The sequence below is a fragment of the Prunus avium genome, chromosome 1 (assembly GCF_965620075.1).
Source record: "Prunus avium chromosome 1, drPruAviu1.hap1.1, whole genome shotgun sequence".
Taxonomy (NCBI): domain Eukaryota; kingdom Viridiplantae; phylum Streptophyta; class Magnoliopsida; order Rosales; family Rosaceae; genus Prunus; species Prunus avium.
In genome coordinates, this window is record NC_142284.1 from 35,318,879 (window position 1) to 35,338,296 (window position 19,418).

Below are 19,418 nucleotides of genomic sequence, written 5' to 3' on the forward strand. Positions count from 1 at the left end.
CACTAATGAAGATAGGTTACAACTTTGGTTTACAAAAGAAAACCCCCTTAGAACACTACCCTCACAATCTGTTTCTCTCTCACCCTTGCTCAACACCTTGATATACTTAGAGAACTCTCTTGCTCTCCCCTTGGTATTTTCTGGACTCTCTAGTTTCCAGCTACTTCACCACTCTCTCTACTTTGCACAACTTATGCACTACACCACTACTTTGTTGTCTTGCTTCCTCTTCCCTTTTATACACAAGCCTTTGGACTCCAAGATAAGGCATCATTATGTTCTGCACGTTCTTACTTTAGTTATCCAACTTTAGACAACAAGTTAGGCAACCCACAAAGCAAGTAAACAATGGCTGCTTGCAGCCATCTTTCTCTTGAACCAAGGAGTGAGAACTCATTGAAACAAGTCAACAAATAGCCAAAGTGCTCTCCCAAACTTTCCAGCTGATTGCCACCTTCTATTCACTCAGAAGTGATCCATAAAATCCTTGCAATTCGGTGGAAAGTGGTAGCACACAAAGGAGGACTTGAAAACGCATAGGAAACCAGATAGCACAGCAAACTGGCGACCGGTCGCGGATACCTTATGGATACATTGCGACCGATCGCTTCCTGCGATTTCTCCAGTTTTCGAATCTGTGTAAAAACGACCGGTCGCCCAAACCTTGCGACCGGTCGCTCACTCCTTCACTTGTATACTAAATGTGAGCCAAATATCCAACAGCTTGGTGTTGGGCTGGGAGTGAAGACTAAAGCTAACTTCCTTGTGCAAAGCATGGTTTCAGCTTCGAGGCTGGCTTTAGAGATTGCAGAGGCCTCTATCCACCAGGGGGTGCTTCTCCAGAAAGTGATCTTTATTAAGAAGACTGGATTGCAGGAGACTCTTAGAAAATTAGGACTGTAAACTCAATCCTGTCTGTAATAAAACTTGGTCATAGTAAATGACTATGTTTAATGAAAATCTTATTTATTTTTTAGAAGCTCTGTGTTTTCACTTTTCTTCTAATTGAACAAAAACAAAGCAAAATTTAAAGCAAGAGATAAATATAAGAACTGGTTAAATCCATCAATCAACAGTTTCATCCTTTTCTTCCTTAATCCCAGGATCTATTTGTACTACCTGTGAATCCCACATAGTTGGATACAATTTCTTCAACCATTTTCCATTGATTGGTGCAGCGTGGATGTCCCCATCTTGGTCTTGTAACCTGTATGCCCCCAATCCAAGGACTTGCTTAATTATGAAAGGACTTCCCATGTGGGTGACCATTTTCCATAACCAGCCACGTCTGTTCCAAGGGGAAGAACTACTTTCCAGACGATTTCCCCTTCTTCAAAACTCTTGTTTCTAACTCTCTTGTTATAGGCCCTTGCCACAGACTTCTTCCCTGCTAAAAGTTTGTTGAGGGTATCAATTCTACTGGTATCCAACCCTTCTAATTCTAGCAGCATTGCCTGTGAATAGTCTTCCCCAACCAAATTGTTTTGCTGGGCAATTCTGATGGACTGAACAGCGATTTCCATGGGCAGAATTGCATCATGTCCATAAGTTAAAGCATATGGAGTCATACCAGTTGCTTCTCTTTTTGAAGTCTTGTAAGCCCATAAGGTGTGTGACAACTTTTCATGCCACTATCTTGGATTTTCTTCAAGCATTTTCCTGATGATATTGATAATTATTTTGTTGCTTGATTCTGCCTGTCTATTTGCCTGGGCATAGTAGGGAGTGGATTGGAGAAAATTGATTTTGAGCCCTTCTGCCATATCTAGCATCTCTCTGGATGTGAAGGAAGTTCCTCTATTAGTGGTGATTGATTTTGGTATGCCAAACCTGTGCACAATCTGCTCTTCTATGAAGGTAATGATCTCTTGAGATGTGGTGGATTTGACTGACTTGGCTACCACCCATTTGGTGAAATAATCAGTAGCCACTATGATAAAACAGTGTTGTTTGCTACTGGTTGGATAGGTTTTGCCAATAAGGTCCATTGCCCATCCTCTGAATGGCCATGGCTTGACGACTGGATTCATGGGAATTGAGGGAGCCTGCTGGATTTGACCATGTCTTTCGTAAGCCTCGCATCCTTTGGAATATTCAATGCAGTCCTTCATCATGGTAGGCCAGGAGTAACCATACCTTCTAATCAACCAACACATTTTTCTTCCACCTTGATGTGCTCCACAAATTCCTTCATGGACTTCTCCCATGACCTTCATGTATTCTTCCTTTCCTAAGCATCTCAAAAGTAGCTCATCTTTGCTTTTTTTGGACCAAATCTCCATTCCACATGAGGTAGTTTAAGGCCATGATTCTAATCTTTTTTTCAGAAGGAAGGGTTGGATACTACAGATAATTGATTATAGGCAATCTCCAATCTTCTTCCGTCATTATGGCAGCATTGACATCAATCTCCATTCCTCTGGTTAGAACAGATGGTAGGCTTTTCTTTCCTACCTTGATGATTCTCTATACACAATCTTCGGGTATCTGCACTCATGTTGCTATCTAGGCCATCTCATTAGCTGCAAAGTTTTCTTCTCTTGGAATATGTTCCCAAGTGGCTTCCCTGAATTCTGCCAAGAGATTTCTGGCTGCTACTAGATAGACAGCTAAAAAGGTACTCAAACATTTATATTCTCCAGCAATTTGTTTTAGTACATGCATGGAATCTCCCAGAATTTCGATAGATTAGATTCCTAGTTCCACTAGCATTTCGAGTCCTATGATTAAAGCTTCGTATTCTGCTTTGTTATTGGTGCACTGGAAATGTAGCTGGAATGATTAACAATGTTTGATTCCTAGTGAATCTTCTAAAACAATCCCTGCCCCAGAGGCTAAGTCGGTTTTAGACCCGTCAAAGTATAGCTTCCAGGGGGTGAGATGGACTGAATAAATGGGATTATTAAGACAAGTGTGAGCTCCGGTTAGAAGGTCTGTATTGGCTATATCCATGGAATCCATATTCTCAATTTCTTCCCCTGGATGATCTGCCAAGAAATCTGCAACAGCCTGTCCCTTAATGGACTTTTGAGGAACATATCTGAAAGCAAATTCTGATAGGGCCAGAGTCCATTTACCAATTCTCCCTCTCAACATTGGTCTTATCAGCATGTATTTGATTAGATCTGTTTTCGTAACGATGTAGATGGTAAAGGGTAGCATGTAATGTCTGAGCTTCACAACAGTAAAGTATAAAGCCAAACAAAGCCTTTCAATCGCAGAATATTTCCTCTCTACCTCTGTCAGAGTTCTGCTTAGGTAGTAGACTGCATGTTCCTTCCCTTCATTGTTATCTTGAACTAAAAGACTCCCAATGGATACTTCTTATGCAAAGACATATAATTTGAGTGGTCTGCCTTTCTTTGGTGGGGACAGAACTGGCGGATTTGAGAGGGAGTGCTTGATTTCCTCCCATTTGAATGTATGTTCTTGCTTTAATCTTAACAAGGAGGAGAAAGGTTGAATTTTTCCTGTAGAATTGGATATGAATCTTCTGAGAAAGTTAATCTTTCTTAAGACGCTTTGTAATTCTTTCTTGTTCCGAGGTGGCAAAGCTTCCATGATAGACTTTGCTTTGTTCTTGTCAATTTCTATTCCTCTTTGATGGACCAGGAAACCTAAGAAATTGCCAGCTTGAACTCCAAAAACGCATTTCTTGGGATTCATTTTCAACTTGTGTTGTCTCATTCTTAGAAATGCTTTCTTTAAATTGGATACATGGTCTCCTTTTTCTGGAGACTTGATCACCACATCATCTATATAAACCTCTAGAGAATAACCTATCACATCATGGAAAACAGAATTCATTGCTCTTTGATAAGTGGCTCCCGCATTTCTCAAGCCAAAAGGCATTACAGTGTATTCAAAAGCACCTATATGCCCTGGACACATGAAGGCTGCCTTGTGGATGTCTTCTTCTGCCACCATTATTTGATTGTACCCTGCATTGCCATCCATGAATGATAGCATTTGATTGTGAGCAGCTCTGTCTACAAGCATGTTTGCCATATTCTGACTGCCCCTGTTTTCCTCTTAAGAACTGGTACAATATTGGATAGCCAATCAGCATAAATGGATGGCCTGATAAAACCTGCTTTAATCAGCCTCTCTACTTCTTCTTTAACTTTCAGTTCTGTCTCCATGGACATTCTTCTTCTGGCCTGCTTGACTGGTAGGTATCCTTCTTTTATTGGCAAGTTGTGTTCCACCAATCTTCTATCCAGTCTAGGCATTTCATGATAATGCCATTGCGAAACAGTCTTTGAAATCATGCATAAGTGCAATGATTTCATCCTTCAACGATTCGTCCAGCAACATGCTAATGAAAGTAGGTCTGGGATTCTCCTCTGTCCCCAAGTTTATTTCTTGCAAAGGATCCTCTACTTCTGGCAGAGAGTCATCCATTGCTGCTGGTGCAAATTCCAATTCTTCCTCTTGCAAATTTCCTTCATGTTCTTCTATGCTCTCATGCATAAATTTTGCCATGTTAATGGCTGGACTACATATGGAAAGCTTCCTTTCTTCCCAATATGCCAACAATCTATTTGTAATGAATCAAATTGTTGCAGCTCAATCCCTTTCTTGCTGGTTTGAACTATACATCAGAATTTTGGAGGTTTAGGATGAAAGGCCTGTTCCAGTCCTATAAAGAACCAGCCAAGCCTTCTTCAATGAGTTTCTGGGCCGTGACACCATGGGGGCGGCCGTTCTGGTTGACTCCGAAGAAAGTAAATGGACCAAGGTCATCATGATAGTACCTGGCCTCAAAGCATAATGCAGATGGCAGGAATGCCAATGGGTCGGCCTCCACTATTTCCATAAAACCCCCTTCATGCCAGAGGGCCAACTGTTGGTGTAGAGTGGAAGGAACACATAGACTCTGGTGGATCCAATCTCTGCCAAGCAGTGCATTGTAAGTGGTAGAAGCGGTGTCTACCACAAAAAAGGCAATCTTCAGCTTCTTGGTTCCTACTATGACATCCACGTCTAGTATTCCATGGAATTAGATCCTTCTCTGTTCTGCCTATTTTAACCAACAATCTGTGAGGTAGAAGATTAATGGCTGCACCCCCATCTATCATTACTTTGGGGATAGGAACACGCCCAAAGTTTGCAGTTATGAACAAAGGTCTGAGATAATTGGCCATTTCCTTAGTACATTTGGAAAAGCACAGCTGTTCTGTGGCCAATTTCATGGCAGTTCTGCCTATTTTGTCAGCAGATATTTGCTGTTCTGGTGCCTCTTCCACTTCTGCCAACCTACATGATAATAAGACAATAACACATATTTATTGCCCTTAACATTTAATTTCAAAACAAATATAAGGGGTAATTAAATAATATTGTGCAAGTATATTTTTACTTGGTCAAATTGGTATAATGTCATTTTATTAACTTTGATCAATGACTTCCTATGTAGGTTTGTGTGTTGTGAAAACCAACTCAATTTGCATGCCAAGAAGTGTGTCACCCAAAGATAATATGCTAGTGGCCAATTAAAGAACTTCAACATATCCATGAAGCAATGATGATGAAGAAAAAAGTGCAACTAGCACAAGAAGAAAAGAATTGAAAAGAATGCATGAAGTGCCACACCCATGCCAAAAGAAGAAAGCAAAAGAAGTATGAGATGGAAGCAAACAAAAGAAAATTGAAATCACATGCTTGTAAGGTGTCATCCACTCCAAAGAAGCTCAAATTCAATGCACATTATCTAAAAAGAGGATGAAAGCCACAAGAAAAGGGAAAAGAATAGAAAAGAATTCAACAATGGAATTATGGCAACCTCACCAACATAGACAAGATGAAGTGGGAGTTATGGATTGTATTGAAATAGGAATGGTGGTGTTGGAATTCATCATGATGTTCCTCCCTCTTAGCCCTATAAATACAGAAGTCTTCAAGCTTCAAAACACACACCAAGCTCACAATCTTCTCTTGAGCTCTCTCTCCTTCCTCCAATTCTTCTAGTTTTAATTTGTTTTAGTTTTATTTTATGGGAAACTAACTCCCTAGCTAAGGCTAGGGAGCAAGCTTTTAATATGAGTGTGTAATCTTTGTTAGTTTGATCCAAACTTGCTTTAATGTGAATTTTTAGTTTTTGTTCAAATGGAATTTGTAGTTTTCTTTTTAATTAATTGATGAATGTTTGATAATCTATTTCATGGGTTCAATTAAATTTTCTCTAAATCAAATCTTGCATAAATCTACCTCTCAATCACACTTGTTCTTTTTCATCTCTGTTATTTTCTTTACACCGCTCTCTGTGGATACCACACTCGGACTTCCGAGCTACTACTATACGATACCTTCCCTTGGGTTTTGCAAAGTGGTACGAACACTGCGCTCGAAAGTTTCTTGTGAGAGTACATCTCCTTCCAAAGTGTTATCTTGTCCTTCTGCACCTTGTAACAGGCTTTCTAATTCTGCACCGAAAGCCTCAGTTTCTTCATCTAGTTCTCCATCGTACTCCATCTGTTCTTCTCCATATTCTTCTGTCCATTCTTCTTGCTCACCTGTTTCGAGGAGTCCAGTCTGGTTGTCTGCAGATGGTTAGTAATCCAACTGTTCCTCTTCATATTCTTCAATCCAACCTTCTTTTCCTTCTACTGGAATAGGTCCAGATTGACCTTGTGATTGTTAAGGTTCCAACTGATTGATTGAGGTTGAGGTTGGATGGATAGAAGGCTTGCCTGGAAATTCTGCCTTTGTCAACTCTTCTTGTTGATATGTTGTCTGTTCTGCCTGAGAATCTGCTTCTGGATTTTTCCCTTTTCTAGCAGAACTGACCTCTGGAAGTACCTGTGTGTTATCCTTGTTCTTGAGGAAGGTGCAGTATTGCCTCTGGACTCTCCTCTTCTGTGTTCTGGTTAGCTCCAAAGTTGGCCTGCCGCTCTTTCCAACAGAGTACCATCTACCTTCTATGATAGTTGCCAAAGGCATATCATTTCCAGGCATTTTAACTGGTATCTCCTTCTTTGGCTGCTCGGTCATTTTTCCGATGCGTTGGGTAGGCCTTTAATAGGCCTTCTGCCTGGCTATGTCTCTGGGTGGGGCAAGAACCGGGCCCTGTTGGTATGATGTTCCAATCCTGTCAAAAACACTAGGTGTGGGCTGGCTTTGCCCATCCAAAGTTACCTCCAACTCACTTTTGCATTTGCACTTATTGCACAGAACTACCCCAGCTAAAATGGTTGCCTTTGGTCTCTGATTTGCCTCTCTTGTGACTCTTCTGCCTATGTTGGGGCCAACTTCTGCTGTTAGTTTGCCTCTCTTCTGTTCTGGCCAATTTAAGTTGACCATGTTGACTTGAGGTTGGGGAAAAGGGTCTGTTGTCACTGAGGGAGGTTTCTCAGCCAGTTTTAACCTTCCTGCTATTATCCCTTCTTGTATGACGTCTCTGAAAACAACACAACTATTGGTGGAGTGGTTCCAAGAGTTGTGTCATCTGCAATACTGTCTGCCCTTGAGCTCCTTTGGTTTGGGCAACCTGTGAGGTGTCTCTATTGCTTTTTGCAGTAGCTTATCATCAAACAGAGCATCAACCTTGGTTAAATCGAAGGAATAAACTTTGTTCTGTGCTGGTATGTCTGGAACAAACCCTCCTGTAATTGGCGGCGGCTTCTGATCCTCTGGTGGCTTTGTCAGAGCCTTGCAACTGATAGGATGTTTTAATTTTGCCATTTCCGCCGCTGCAACTTCTCTTTCCTCTGAGCTCTCTGTGCCTTCTTCTAACTCCACTTCAACCAGATGCACTGAAGAGGATGGGGTCTTGTAATATGTGCCTTTGGAGGAGTTCCTTTTCTGTTGTTCTTCCCTAAGCAGCTCCTCGTATTTAGATGCTTTGTCTGCTAGTTCTGCTAGGTCTCCAAACAACATCCCATCGAATCTCTTCCTTAGAGAGATCTTGAGGGCCGTTTGAGCCATTTGAATGAAGTGTCTCTCTTCCATAGGTATCTAGCATTTCATCTTAAGCTTCATGAACCTGGTTATGAAGTCTTGTGCGGGCTCATCCCTACTTTGTTTGAGGGCTGCTAGATCACTGATGGTGACCTCTGGCTGAATTCTAAAGTAGTAGTCATGGAAGACATTTTCCATATGTTCCCAAGTTTGAACAAAATTGGCTGGTAAGTTAGTATACCAGGTGAAGGCTTGCCCAAAGAGAGAATTTCCAAAATGCCTTAGTTTTAATAAAGGGTTATCTTCTATGGCTATGCATTGGACAGAGAATCTACCTATATGCTCAACTGATGAAGCATGGGTGTCCTTTCCATTGAACAAGGTGAAGTTTGGTACCTTAAAGCCTGGGGATAGAGGTATTTGATCAATATATGCTGGATATGGCTTTCTGTAGGTGGGCATTTCTCCTCTTCTGGCCTCAGGTTCCATCATCTCCTTAATCATCCTCTGTAGTGCTCCCATGTCATTCAAGGCGTTGACAGGATGCGGATTCCGCCCCTGTTCTGGCTGGTTGTGTTCAATCCTTTGTTCCACTTTGTATGGTCTGGGCAGAACTTCCTCCCTATGCTCTTCCTCCTCTTCGAAATTTGGATGATTCCTCCAATTTGCCCCCGGCCTGTTCCTATCATTGTTGGCAAAAGGGTTTATTCCCCCTCTGCCTCTCCTGCCTCTTGCTAGTGGAGGGAATGGATTCGGGTCCATCCTTCTAGGTTTGTAGGGCAACACAGCTGGTTGCTCAGGCAGATGTGCTAAGGGTTGATCGCGTGGGACCACTGGTCGTGTGATAGGTGGAGGTTTTGGCTGGTTCTGGGCAGTGCCGGTCCTGAATTTTTCAGGGCCCAGGGCAAAAGTAAAAATTAGGCCCTATATATATTTAAACTTAGTGATAACTCTCTTATTTTTCAACCAAGATCTAATCTGTCCATCGATTCAAACTTCAATATATTAAAATTTAGAATAAAAGGCTACAATGTATAAACAAGATAAATACTTATAACAATTCAATAAGTTCTTTTTCATCCAGCAAAATAAGTTCTTTTTCATCCACCAACAAGCAACCAACCAAAAGAAAAAAATTCTCTACATGCTGAATAGCCTAAGCAAAATAACATCAATCTATATGAAACCCTTTTGCATCCTTAGCAACCAGCAAAACAAAAATGTCTTTACATTCTCAATAGCCAAAGCAAAGTGCAGCAGCCTACTTGAATCTCTTTGCATCCTCAGCAACCAGCAAAATATCAACATCACCACCTGCAAGATAAGGTGAAAAACAACAAAATCACAACTGAAAAGGTATTATGTAAATGATTTTCTTCTTGCATTTTGAGAAGCAAAATCCTCAATGATGCTTTCAAATTCAAGCTTTTCTAACATCTCCTTTTCAATGGATAAGATTGCTAGCCCATTTAGCCTTTCTTGTGACATGGTAGACCTCAAGTAAGATTTCAATAATTTTAATTTAGAAAAGCTTCTTTCTGCAGATGCTACAGTCACAGGTACAGTCAATAGTATTCTATAGGCAATCAAAACATTTGGAAAACAATCCATATCTTTTACAAACTCTACAATTTCAAGTGTTGTGTTTACTGCTGATGGTAAAAGATATTGCAGCACCTGTAACTCTGAAAACAAATCACTTGCATCAACATCAGAAGACTCACCATTTCTTAAAGTAGTTTCAAGCTTCAGACAACAATTTTTCAATTCCTCATCACCCAATGAAGTTAACTTCTTTGAATTAAACAAGAACCCAAAAATACCATCATATGTTTGCATTTGTTCAAATCTACTCCTTAATGAAGAAAGAGCCATATCCACTACACATATGAAATAATTGACTCTAAATGATTCTTCAACTGATTGTATTGTCTCATCATTGGCATTCTCATCAAATTGTTTCTTTCTATGACTTTGACGTTTTTTAGGAAATTCGGGTTCAATCCCCATATCACAAGCAATAGTTTTAGCTTCAATCATAGCAGATGCAAATCCATTTTCTCTATAATTCTCAAAAAAAGAAATGAGCCCCTCCAAATATTTTAAAGCAACATCAATGCACATATCTTTAGATTGTAACTTTTTGCTGACTAAGTTAATTTTCAACAAAATATCATGCCAAATAACCATGCCTAATAAAAACTCAAAATTTTCCAGTTCATGTGTTGCTAAACTTTCAGCTTCACTTTTTGCTTTAGCATCTTCACTAGTTTCTGCTACTTTAAATAAAGCTTCTTTTATTTGAGCAGCTTGGTATCTAATTGCTTTAACACTCTCTACACGACTTTCCCAACGTGTAGTTGACAATGTTTTGAGAGTTAAACCATCTACATGATCTTGTAAAATCTTCCAACGCTTTGTAGAATTAGCAAAAACACAATAAATGCGTTGAACCACCCCAAAAAAAGATTTCGCTTTCACACAACAGTTTGCCATATCACATAGTGTTAAATTAAGAGAATGACAACCACATGGCATGAACAAAGCTCTAGGATTTATTTCAAGTAATCTTCTTTGTACACCTTGATGTTTTCCTTTCATATTAGAGCCATTATCATAACCCTGTCCTCTAACATCATCAATTTTAAGACCAAGGGACTCTAGGACAGATTGCAATTCATTAAAAAGTCCTAACCCTGATGTATCTTTCACAATTAAAAACTCTAAAAAGTACTCTTCTATTTTCACTGGACTCCTTAACACATCCACACACCGTATTATCAAAGTCATTTGTTCCTTGTGACTTGAATCAGGAGTGCAATCAAGTATCACTGAAAAATATTTTGCTTGTTTGATTTTCTCAATGATTGCACTTCTGACTTTTGAAGCCAGCAAAGCTATAAGCTCATTTTGAATCTTATGGCTTAGATAATGATAGTGAATCTCATCATTTTGAATTCGTCGAAAATGTTCTCGCATTATTGGATCAAATTCTGCAACCATTTCCAATATACCTAAAAAATTACCATTATTTTCATCATAAACTCTCTCTTTTGTTCCACGGAATGCAATATTATTTTTAGCAAGACATTTGACAACAGAAATTATTCTTACCAAAACATGTTTCCAGTGTTCCTTCTCTCTCCTAATTTGTTCTTGTATGCCTTTATCAATTGTTTCATTTTTTTTCAATCTGTTATGTAATTCAATCCAAGAACTCATGTTAGTTATGTGTTCAATGCTGTTTTCATGTTGTTTAAGCCTCTCACTAAGATGTTTCCAATCTCTAAGTCCTTCGTTTGCTAATTGGCTTCTACAACACATTGTCTTAAACAACTTACAGCAAAAACAAAATACCTTATCCAATTCCTTTGAGTATACTAGCCATTTTCTATCATGAGTCTCTCCATTTGGTAACTTTCTCATGTAATAAGTTGAGGAAAAATGTCTGAAGTTTTCATCCCTAGGATATTTGATATTATTATCTCTTGCAGGACCTTTTTCCACAAGTAAAGCTCTCATTTTTTCATCTAGATTATCCCAAATTCGAGGATCAAAAATGTTTAAAGGAAAACTTGGTTCTACACTCTCAGGTTCAGTGTCTTCATTATTACAAAGATTGTCAAAATCTTCATTCTCAACATGTTGATCTTCACCTAAGTCACCTACCTGTGCATTAAAATCATTCTCAGTTCCTACCAATTCTTCCACATGATTTTGTTGTTCAGATTCATTGACTAAATCATTATCAATTCCTACAATTTCTTCAACATGATTTTGCTGCTCAGATTCATTGACTAAATCTTCAGTTGAGTTATCAAGTGAACTATTTGTTTTGTTTTGAAAAAATTTATCCAAAGCACCCTTTTGAGATTGAGTTAATTCTTCTCTCTGTCTTTTTTTTTTCTTTTCTGACTTCCAGATGGGTGTTTCTTAGGGAACATTGTTACACCGAAAACAGAAACAATACAAGGAAAGCCAATGCAATTTTAATACTTCAAAGAATAAATAAAAAACAACATAACCTGGAATTTGAGAAACCCCCTTTGAGAAATCGCTCTCCACATAAACAAATTTGCAATCAATTAGAGCTTAAAAGAATCCCTGCAAAGAGAATATGTAATTTCATGAGTTCACAAATCTACAAACAAACAAAAAAAAAAAATCATATTTCCCTTTTCATTTGATATATCAAATCATAAAAAAATTACCTTCAATTGATAAAAGCCCACACTTTGGATTTTGGAATCTCCCCAATCTACCAACAGAAAAATTAATTTAGGGATTCACAACTTTGTAACTTGTAGGAGAGAGGCTTAGATGAGATGAGATGAAGGGGATTCACAACTTTGTAACTTGTAGGAGAGAGAGAGGCTTAGATGAGATGAAATGAAGGGGATTCAAAATTCTGTAGAGGAAGAGGAAGAATAAGAAGAAGAATAAGAAGCACCAGCAAAAGCGACGAACTGGAGGAGTAGAACAGATGCAACGTTCTTCTTCTTGAGGAGTGGAACAGATGTTCTTCTTGAGCAGTGGAATGGAACAGATGCAAATGTTCTTTTTCTTGAGCAGTGGAATGGAATAGATCCAAATATTCTTCTTCTTGAAGAGTGAAACAGACCATCGTTGGTCTTTTTTTTTCTTTTCAAAATATTAAATTAGTTAATAGTTATAATAATCTAATATAATACTTACTAAAAAAAAAAAAAATTGGGCCCCTCTGAATATTGGGCCCAGGGCGATCGCACTGTTTGCCCCTGCCCAGGGCCGGGCCTGGTTCTGGGGGGGCCTGAACTTGTGCAAGGCCTTCTGGAAGAACTGGAGCTTCTCGTTCTTGGACGGGAAAGGCTCCTCCCCTCTGTCCAGCTTGGATTTCTCCATGTCTTGGCATTCCAGCTATCTGTGCGATGAGAGGATTCTCTTGGTATGGCCATGCTAGCCCTGGTGGGGGTCCAAAAGAGAGTTCTAGTTGTTGAACCACAACATCTGGGTTTGCAATTCTTGCGATTGCAGCCTCACGATCCTTCCTGAACTGACTGTTGACTTGCCATTGCATCATGGCTGTTATGTTGTTTAGAGTATCCTGGCTTCTGTATCTTATTTAACCTTCTGGAACCAAACTTGGAACGTCCATTCCTAGTACTGCCATCGGCTGAGTGCCTAGCATCACTTTCTTCTGACTAAAGTCCTTCCTGGAGAGCTGCCTAATCTCTTTCCATGGCAAAGCGTGGATTCTGGCTAGAACTTCCAATTTTCATATACTAGAAGATTTTTCTAGGATTATGTGTACTAAGTGGTCCCACCCGGCGTGCCAAATTGTTCACCCGTTTTTGATATGATACTGTGAAGGTAGGGTGAAGTTCCCTATTGACTTGAAAACCATTGACTGGTCAACAAGCCAACTCTCTTTTGTGTATGAGCATGTTACTGATTCTGAACAAGCGATTGTGAATTTGGGTAAGGAATATCTCCCAAGTAAGTTCTTTTCCTGCCTCAGGCTGGTGAGGACTTTCACAATTTTTTAAAGTACAAAAACTGGTAGCTCTGGCCAGAATAAATGATAAGAAAGTAAACGATTTAGGCAAAACTGCCTATTACAAAGCTCAGAAAGAGAAAAACCAACTCCAGAAAAGACAAAAGAGCGTTAGACTTCAATTTCTGCCTAGGTAGCTGCTTCTGATCCGGACTGGACTGGGTGTGTTTGTGCTAGATTGGACCATCAACACCTTCAATGCTGGAGTGGGGTTTCTAATCCTTCAATAATGGGTGGTAGATTTTTCACAAATAAGATCTTTTATTTTAAATGCCACAAAAAAGGGGGAAGTTATCTATTCTGGCAGAGAAAAAGCCATCAACAATCAGTTCCTATGGTGGTCTTTTCCCAGCTCTTCCTGAAAGAAAACCAACTCTTCTTCGTTCTCTGTTTATTCCTTATGAAAAACACAGTCTGCCATGATGGTCAGTTTGCTTTTCCTAATGAACAACTCCCTTACTCCCTACTTATCTCTTGAACATGTAGCCTGCTTATCTCTTGGAAATATAACCTGCTTCGGTGCAGAGCTTTTCTGCATATGGAGAGGGGATTTGATCTTCTTTCTTTGGCAAAAAATGGAGAAGTTCTTCGGTAAGACCTGACTTCATTAACTCCCTATCACTTCCTCTGTCTTAGTTGAGAATTTTGACTTTTTAAAGTCAGGAAGTCACGTTTAGCTCTTTGAAAAAACCTTTTTTTTAGTAAGAAAGATCTGCTGACTTGCTCTTGGGGTTGAGGTCAAGTGATGAGAACTTTTCAAAAGCTGGGTCTAATCCAATTTTTAGAGGTTTTTCGACCTGCTTGGCCTTAAGTTACCATTAAATGGCAATCTTTAATTTGTATTTTTAAACCTCTGCCACCTGTCTTTACAAGAAGTATGGGCTTCTAAAGTTAATTGGGCTGATTTCTGGAGATAAGGCCCATACTTCTGCTTTTCTGTTCTGGGCCAGTTTTCAATTGGGCTGGTGTGCAGAGTTTTGGCCCAAACACAAGGTGTGGCTATAAAAAAAATGGCATGGGCTTCTTTAATTTTTGGCTGATAATTAATCTCTTTAAATATGGAGCCTGAAATTGTTTATCTTTGTAGGCCAACAGTTTTGGGCTAGGCATGCAAAATTTAGTCCCAAACACAACGTCAACCAATCTCGGATCCATATGGGTGGCATGTTAACAATTACATGCAAAACTATTTTGGGGATTTATCCTTTGATGATTACTCCTCACAATACACTTACTCTGCACATAGAGATGATGAAGATAGTTAAAATTTTGAACCTCATAGAAACTCTATGTGGTACTAAGTAACTAATGTACCTTACCATGCTATGTATAAAGTGTAAAATATTATAGTAAATCATTATATATAAATGATCATGGTGTGTTTAATTATCTTTCATTAATTACTACATATTTGCGACACTCACAGTGCTTGTCAGCTCGTTGTATAATCAACTTAAATCAGTTAAACTATTGTGAATTTTAGACAACCTGAAAAATTGAGATTATAAAGATTAGTCTAAACACAAATTATACTCGCAAGTGCACAAGGTCAATCATAATATAGCATGGCAAATACGAGGTCATTCCCACGAGGATTGAGTTCAACTTCCAATTAGTCTAACTTAATTTCCTTCACAAAATACTTTAACTACTCTAATTATATAAACAAGAAATTAAACACGTAGCATACTCACGTAAACACAAAATGGGTTTTTGAAAGAATGATTTAATTAACAACGAAATTAAAAGACAAAATAAGTAGAAAGTAACGAAACACAAGGATGAGAAATTCAAATTGATAAAAGCACTAGGACAATGAATTCACCACTAGTAATCCGATCTAGCCTCTTACTCACCTACCTATTTACTAACCATTTGATGTCGCCGCTTAGTTTTCCTTTTTCATGAATTACCTATGGTATTTAGGCTAACTCGTATATTCCTACATGCAATTCGCCTATGGTATTTAGGTCAAATATCAACACATAGAAACTCATTAAGATCAATGAAAACCTCGAACAAGCATGTAAACCCTAGGAGTATGGTATTTACCCTAGACGAATTACAAATCCTAATCACATGAAGCAAGCCTCAAATTAAGTATGGTATTTACTCTAATTTGCATCCGATTACTCAATTAAAAGTCTAGATGGTGATCAAGCATCAAGATAATCAACCAAGTTATTAAGCACAGTGATTAAGAATCCAACATCAAACGGCAATCAATAGATAGGTAAAATAAGAAAACTTGATTATCATACTAGGGCTACATCATGCCCTAGCAAAAGGAAATTAGTTACACATAATCTTAGAATTCGACATAAACAAAAACATAAGGAAGAAACAATAAAACCTAGCCAATTGCGGTACTCTTCCGGCGTCTCCAATTTCTCCTAGTCTTTTCCGTCCTCTCTAAGGAGTTGTTTCTCATGCTTAAATAGGACACCCCACGTCTATTCCTACCCTAGCTGGGCTTTTACAGTAGCCCAACAATAAAGAAAAACCTAATTAAAACATAAATCCAAAATGGGTAAGTACTTGACTCCTCTTCCTACTTGGACTGGGATAACATGTCAGTTACTTTGCTTGCACGTTTGGGGTTGTTCCTCCTCCAAGAAAAATCGGGAAAAATATGTAAATTGTAGATTTTTGTCTTATCTTTCCATCCATATATCGCGCACCTTGAGGAAAAATCAGGAAAGTCTTCAAATGGTCATTCTTCCACAGCAGCACAGTTTTGACGGGATTGCATCTTATGCTGACTTAACTTCAAAGACTGCTCTCATTGGCTACTCCGAAAATTCTAGAAAAATTCCACAATCATCTTCAAGATCTTAGTTTTCATCTCCAATTGGTCTTGTGCTAAAACTCCACCAAAAAGTCGTATTTCCGTTGAAAACAAATTACTTGCTCTGGAAAGCTGAAAATTGAGAAAATAAAGTAATAAGTCCTTTTTAAACCAAATTCTCCTACAAAAACTAAGTATCAAGAGTACATAAATATGTAATTTTATGGACTTATCATAAACCCATTATGCAATGCATTTCCTTCCAATTTTTTGTGATAAACTAATAGATAATTGACTAAATAAACATCCTCCAAAGTTTCAATAAAAATTTCCAAGTTTTTTTTTACAATTTCCGTGGTTTTTATTCAATTATTATCGATATCGATAATATCCCGATATTTCCATCGAAATTTCTGTGTTATTAGACTACCGATATTTTTGATACCATCGATATTTTAGACCTTGATTCATAGTTTCAGTGGTTGGATTTCAATAAAACCTTACCACATTAGTCCTCCCACCATATCATAAACGCAAACTTTAAGTCATTGAATCGGAGTATCCGAGACTCCGATTCACGATCCGCGAATTCCTATACGATCCTAGAAATGCCTAGATCAACATTTATTGAAATGAAGTCAATTCCACAGTCCGAACATATCGAACCTAGATAACACATAATAGGTGTAAATCCGTTCGAGGTTCAAACGACGTCTGAATCGAAATCCGAGCACACGTACGTGTTCAAGACAACACAAGGATCACAACGGAACAGAAAAACGACACTGCTACAGTACCCACGCGCCGGTAGCGCGTGGGTGGCTTAATCAATTCCCATCCACCGGAAACCCATCGAATCAAGCCACAATCCTTAAACCATTCCAATCAGCACATTGAGGGGAGTTCAAAACGCCCACGAGCCGGCCAAGAACCGGCCGACAACTGGCCGGAATTTCAACTCAAAAGTCGGCCAAAATCTGAGTTTTAGATCAAGTGTCCTAGGGTATAAATCGAAGGCTAAGCACCCTACAGATAGTTAGAGCATGCATAGAGGGTTTGAAAACACACCTGGTTCGACGGAGAAGCTCGCCGGAAACGCCATGGCGAAGCCTGAGAAAAACCAGTCGTCACCGCTTGCTGGATTCGAGTTTTTCAACCGGGAAAACTGGTGGGGCTTGATGGCGAGGTCGAGCCGGTTCGAACGGGAACGTTCTTGTCGCCGGAGAGACAAAGAGACAAAGAGAGAGAGAGAGAGAGAGAGAGAGAGAGAGAGAGAGAAAAAAGAAAAGAAAATCTGATTTTAAAAAATCGATTTTGAAAAATTACAATTGTGCCCCTACAAATTTTTTATCGTATCTTTCTCAATACAACTTGGATTCGAGCCCACTACGTGTGAATTGAAATTTCCAAATTCCTTCCCGATCAAAAAGTCAACGTTTATACTAATAAAATATTACGGGAGCCATGTGATGGGAATGGATAGAACTGCACATCAAACTCTGCTCTGAAAACCGGCCATGTGATGGTCGACGGATCCTGATATTGTCTCATGAACGACTCCCACCAATGTCTAGCATTCCTGGCCAGAAAGAAAGTCGCCAAGGTCACTCTGCGATCCTATGGGATAGCCATCACCTCCATAATCCACTCCATCCTCACTATCCACTCCTCGGCTACAGCTGGGTCACCATCACCGTCAAAATCGGTGGCTCCTATCCTCTTAACCTGATCTACATAGCTCAGAGAAGGATCTCTGGATTGCCCAGTCCTGGATAGGGCCTGGGTCAACAACTCCAAAGTCTGGGGTAAAACACCTAATTTGGAACCACTTTTGTTCTTGGACTAGGGCCAAAAAGTGGCCGAAAGTGGCTGAAAACGCGATCCCAAAATCGGCAGAACTTTAACTCGAAAATCAACCCACCTAGGCTAGAAATTTCTCAAATCCTACCCAACCATCAGCTAGAGCATGGAAAATTGCTAGAAATCCATACCTCACTCGTTAAGATTGGTGGCCGGAGGAGAGAGAAACCGGCGGTGGAAAATTGACAAAAAAAGGGGCCCGAAACTGGGCTTTTTCGGACAGTTCATGCCAGCGGTTGGCGGGGAGAAGGGCAGGGCTAGGCTGGGAGGTTGACGCCGATCGGATCCTGCGGGACGAGAAAAAGAGCAGGGGGTTTCGCACGAGGAAGAAGGGAGAGTGAGGAGAAAGAAAGGGAGATAGGTTCTTTATAATAAAAAATCTGACTTGGCAATTTACTATTTTGCCCCTCAACGGATTTTGCTCGTATTTCCTTCGTTATAACCCCGATTCGAACCCACTATGTGTCTACAGACTTGTTTCGTCGCACCCTACGCAACGGTATAAGCGGAATTCCTAAATTCCTTCCTGGTCAAAAAGTTAACTTAAAACCAAATAAAATATTCTATGGGTAAAATTGTCTTTTCCTCTAATAAATTATTAATTAAATATTAATTAACGTTTGGGTTATTACAGTAGTCCTTAAGAGAGCAATAAAATCCAGTCAACTAATTTCAAGTAAGCCTATGCCTATTCATATTTTCACATTCTAATTTCCATTTATTCCTATGCCTTAATTGAATTTTATTTTATAAATCATAAGCTTTTCAAGATTTAACATGATTTAAAAATGAATGAGCTTAACTAAAATCATTGAAAAGCTTATGATTTATAAAATAAAATTCAAATTAAGGCATAGGAATAAATGGAAATTAGAATGTGAAAATATGAATAGGCATAGGCTTACTTGATTTTATTGCTCTCTTAAGGACTACATTGAACTTCTCAGTAAGGATGACTGAGAGAATTCTTGAAACTGAGGAAAATAAAAGACAAGATGTTGTATTTGACTAGACATGCTTGTCACAAGTGTCTTGTTACAATACCATGTACCTTCATTTAAATCCTAAAGCCATGACCTTTTTGGTAATATTTTTGAAAATTGTTTTTAGAGAACATTTTCAAAAAATGAAAATGAGAAACAAACCTTAACATTCCCTTGCGAAAAGAAAAGAAAAAAAAATTCATATGTCATCTTATAATCTTTAGTTTAAATAAAATTACATAATATATCATGATTTAACAAAATAGACTAAGTGCAACAGAAAGGGAGAAAAATGTAAGAAATATCCATTAAAAAAAACAATAAAATAATAAAGTTAAAAAAACCTCATCCATAC

The 19,418-nt window shown here is 38.9% G+C and overlaps 3 protein-coding genes across 3 annotated transcripts; all 3 read right to left on the minus strand.

Annotated features, from left to right (window-relative positions):
* Nucleotides 1-1,065: 1,065 nt before the first annotated feature.
* On the minus strand, nt 1,066-1,568 carry LOC148297728 (uncharacterized). The gene is made up of 2 exons (XM_088247948.1): nt 1,267-1,568; nt 1,066-1,207 (listed from the first exon to the last, which is right to left on the minus strand). The coding sequence occupies exons 1-2, from the start codon at nt 1,566-1,568 to the stop codon at nt 1,066-1,068; spliced, it is 444 nt and encodes a 147-aa protein (XP_088104074.1).
* A 6,388-nt stretch (nt 1,569-7,956) lies between these two features.
* Nucleotides 7,957-8,661, minus strand: LOC110754203 (uncharacterized). Its single transcript, XM_021955244.1, has one exon. It carries the CDS (start codon nt 8,659-8,661, stop codon nt 7,957-7,959), a length of 705 nt encoding a protein of 234 aa, XP_021810936.1.
* Nucleotides 8,662-8,878: 217 nt separating this feature from the next.
* LOC148297729 (uncharacterized) lies at nt 8,879-11,585 on the minus strand. Its single transcript, XM_088247951.1, has 4 exons — nt 11,569-11,585; nt 10,521-11,485; nt 10,167-10,172; nt 8,879-10,127 (listed from the first exon to the last, which is right to left on the minus strand). Exons 1-4 carry the CDS (start codon nt 11,583-11,585, stop codon nt 9,259-9,261), a joined length of 1,857 nt encoding a protein of 618 aa, XP_088104077.1. The 3' UTR covers nt 8,879-9,258.
* Between the last annotated feature and the right edge of the window lie 7,833 nt (nt 11,586-19,418).

Excerpts from the sequence above, each read along its gene's own strand:
- LOC110754203 (XM_021955244.1), bottom strand. The coding sequence starts at position 8,661 with ATGGACCCGAATCCATTCCCTCCACTAGCAAGAGGCAGGAGAGGCAGA.
- LOC148297728 (XM_088247948.1), bottom strand. The coding sequence starts at position 1,568 with ATGACTCCATATGCTTTAACTTATGGACATGATGCAATTCTGCCCATG. Across the intron at positions 1,208-1,266 it reads GTGGCTGGTTATGGAAAATG|GTTACAAGACCAAGATGGGG; the intron begins GTCACCCACATG and ends GGGGGCATACAG.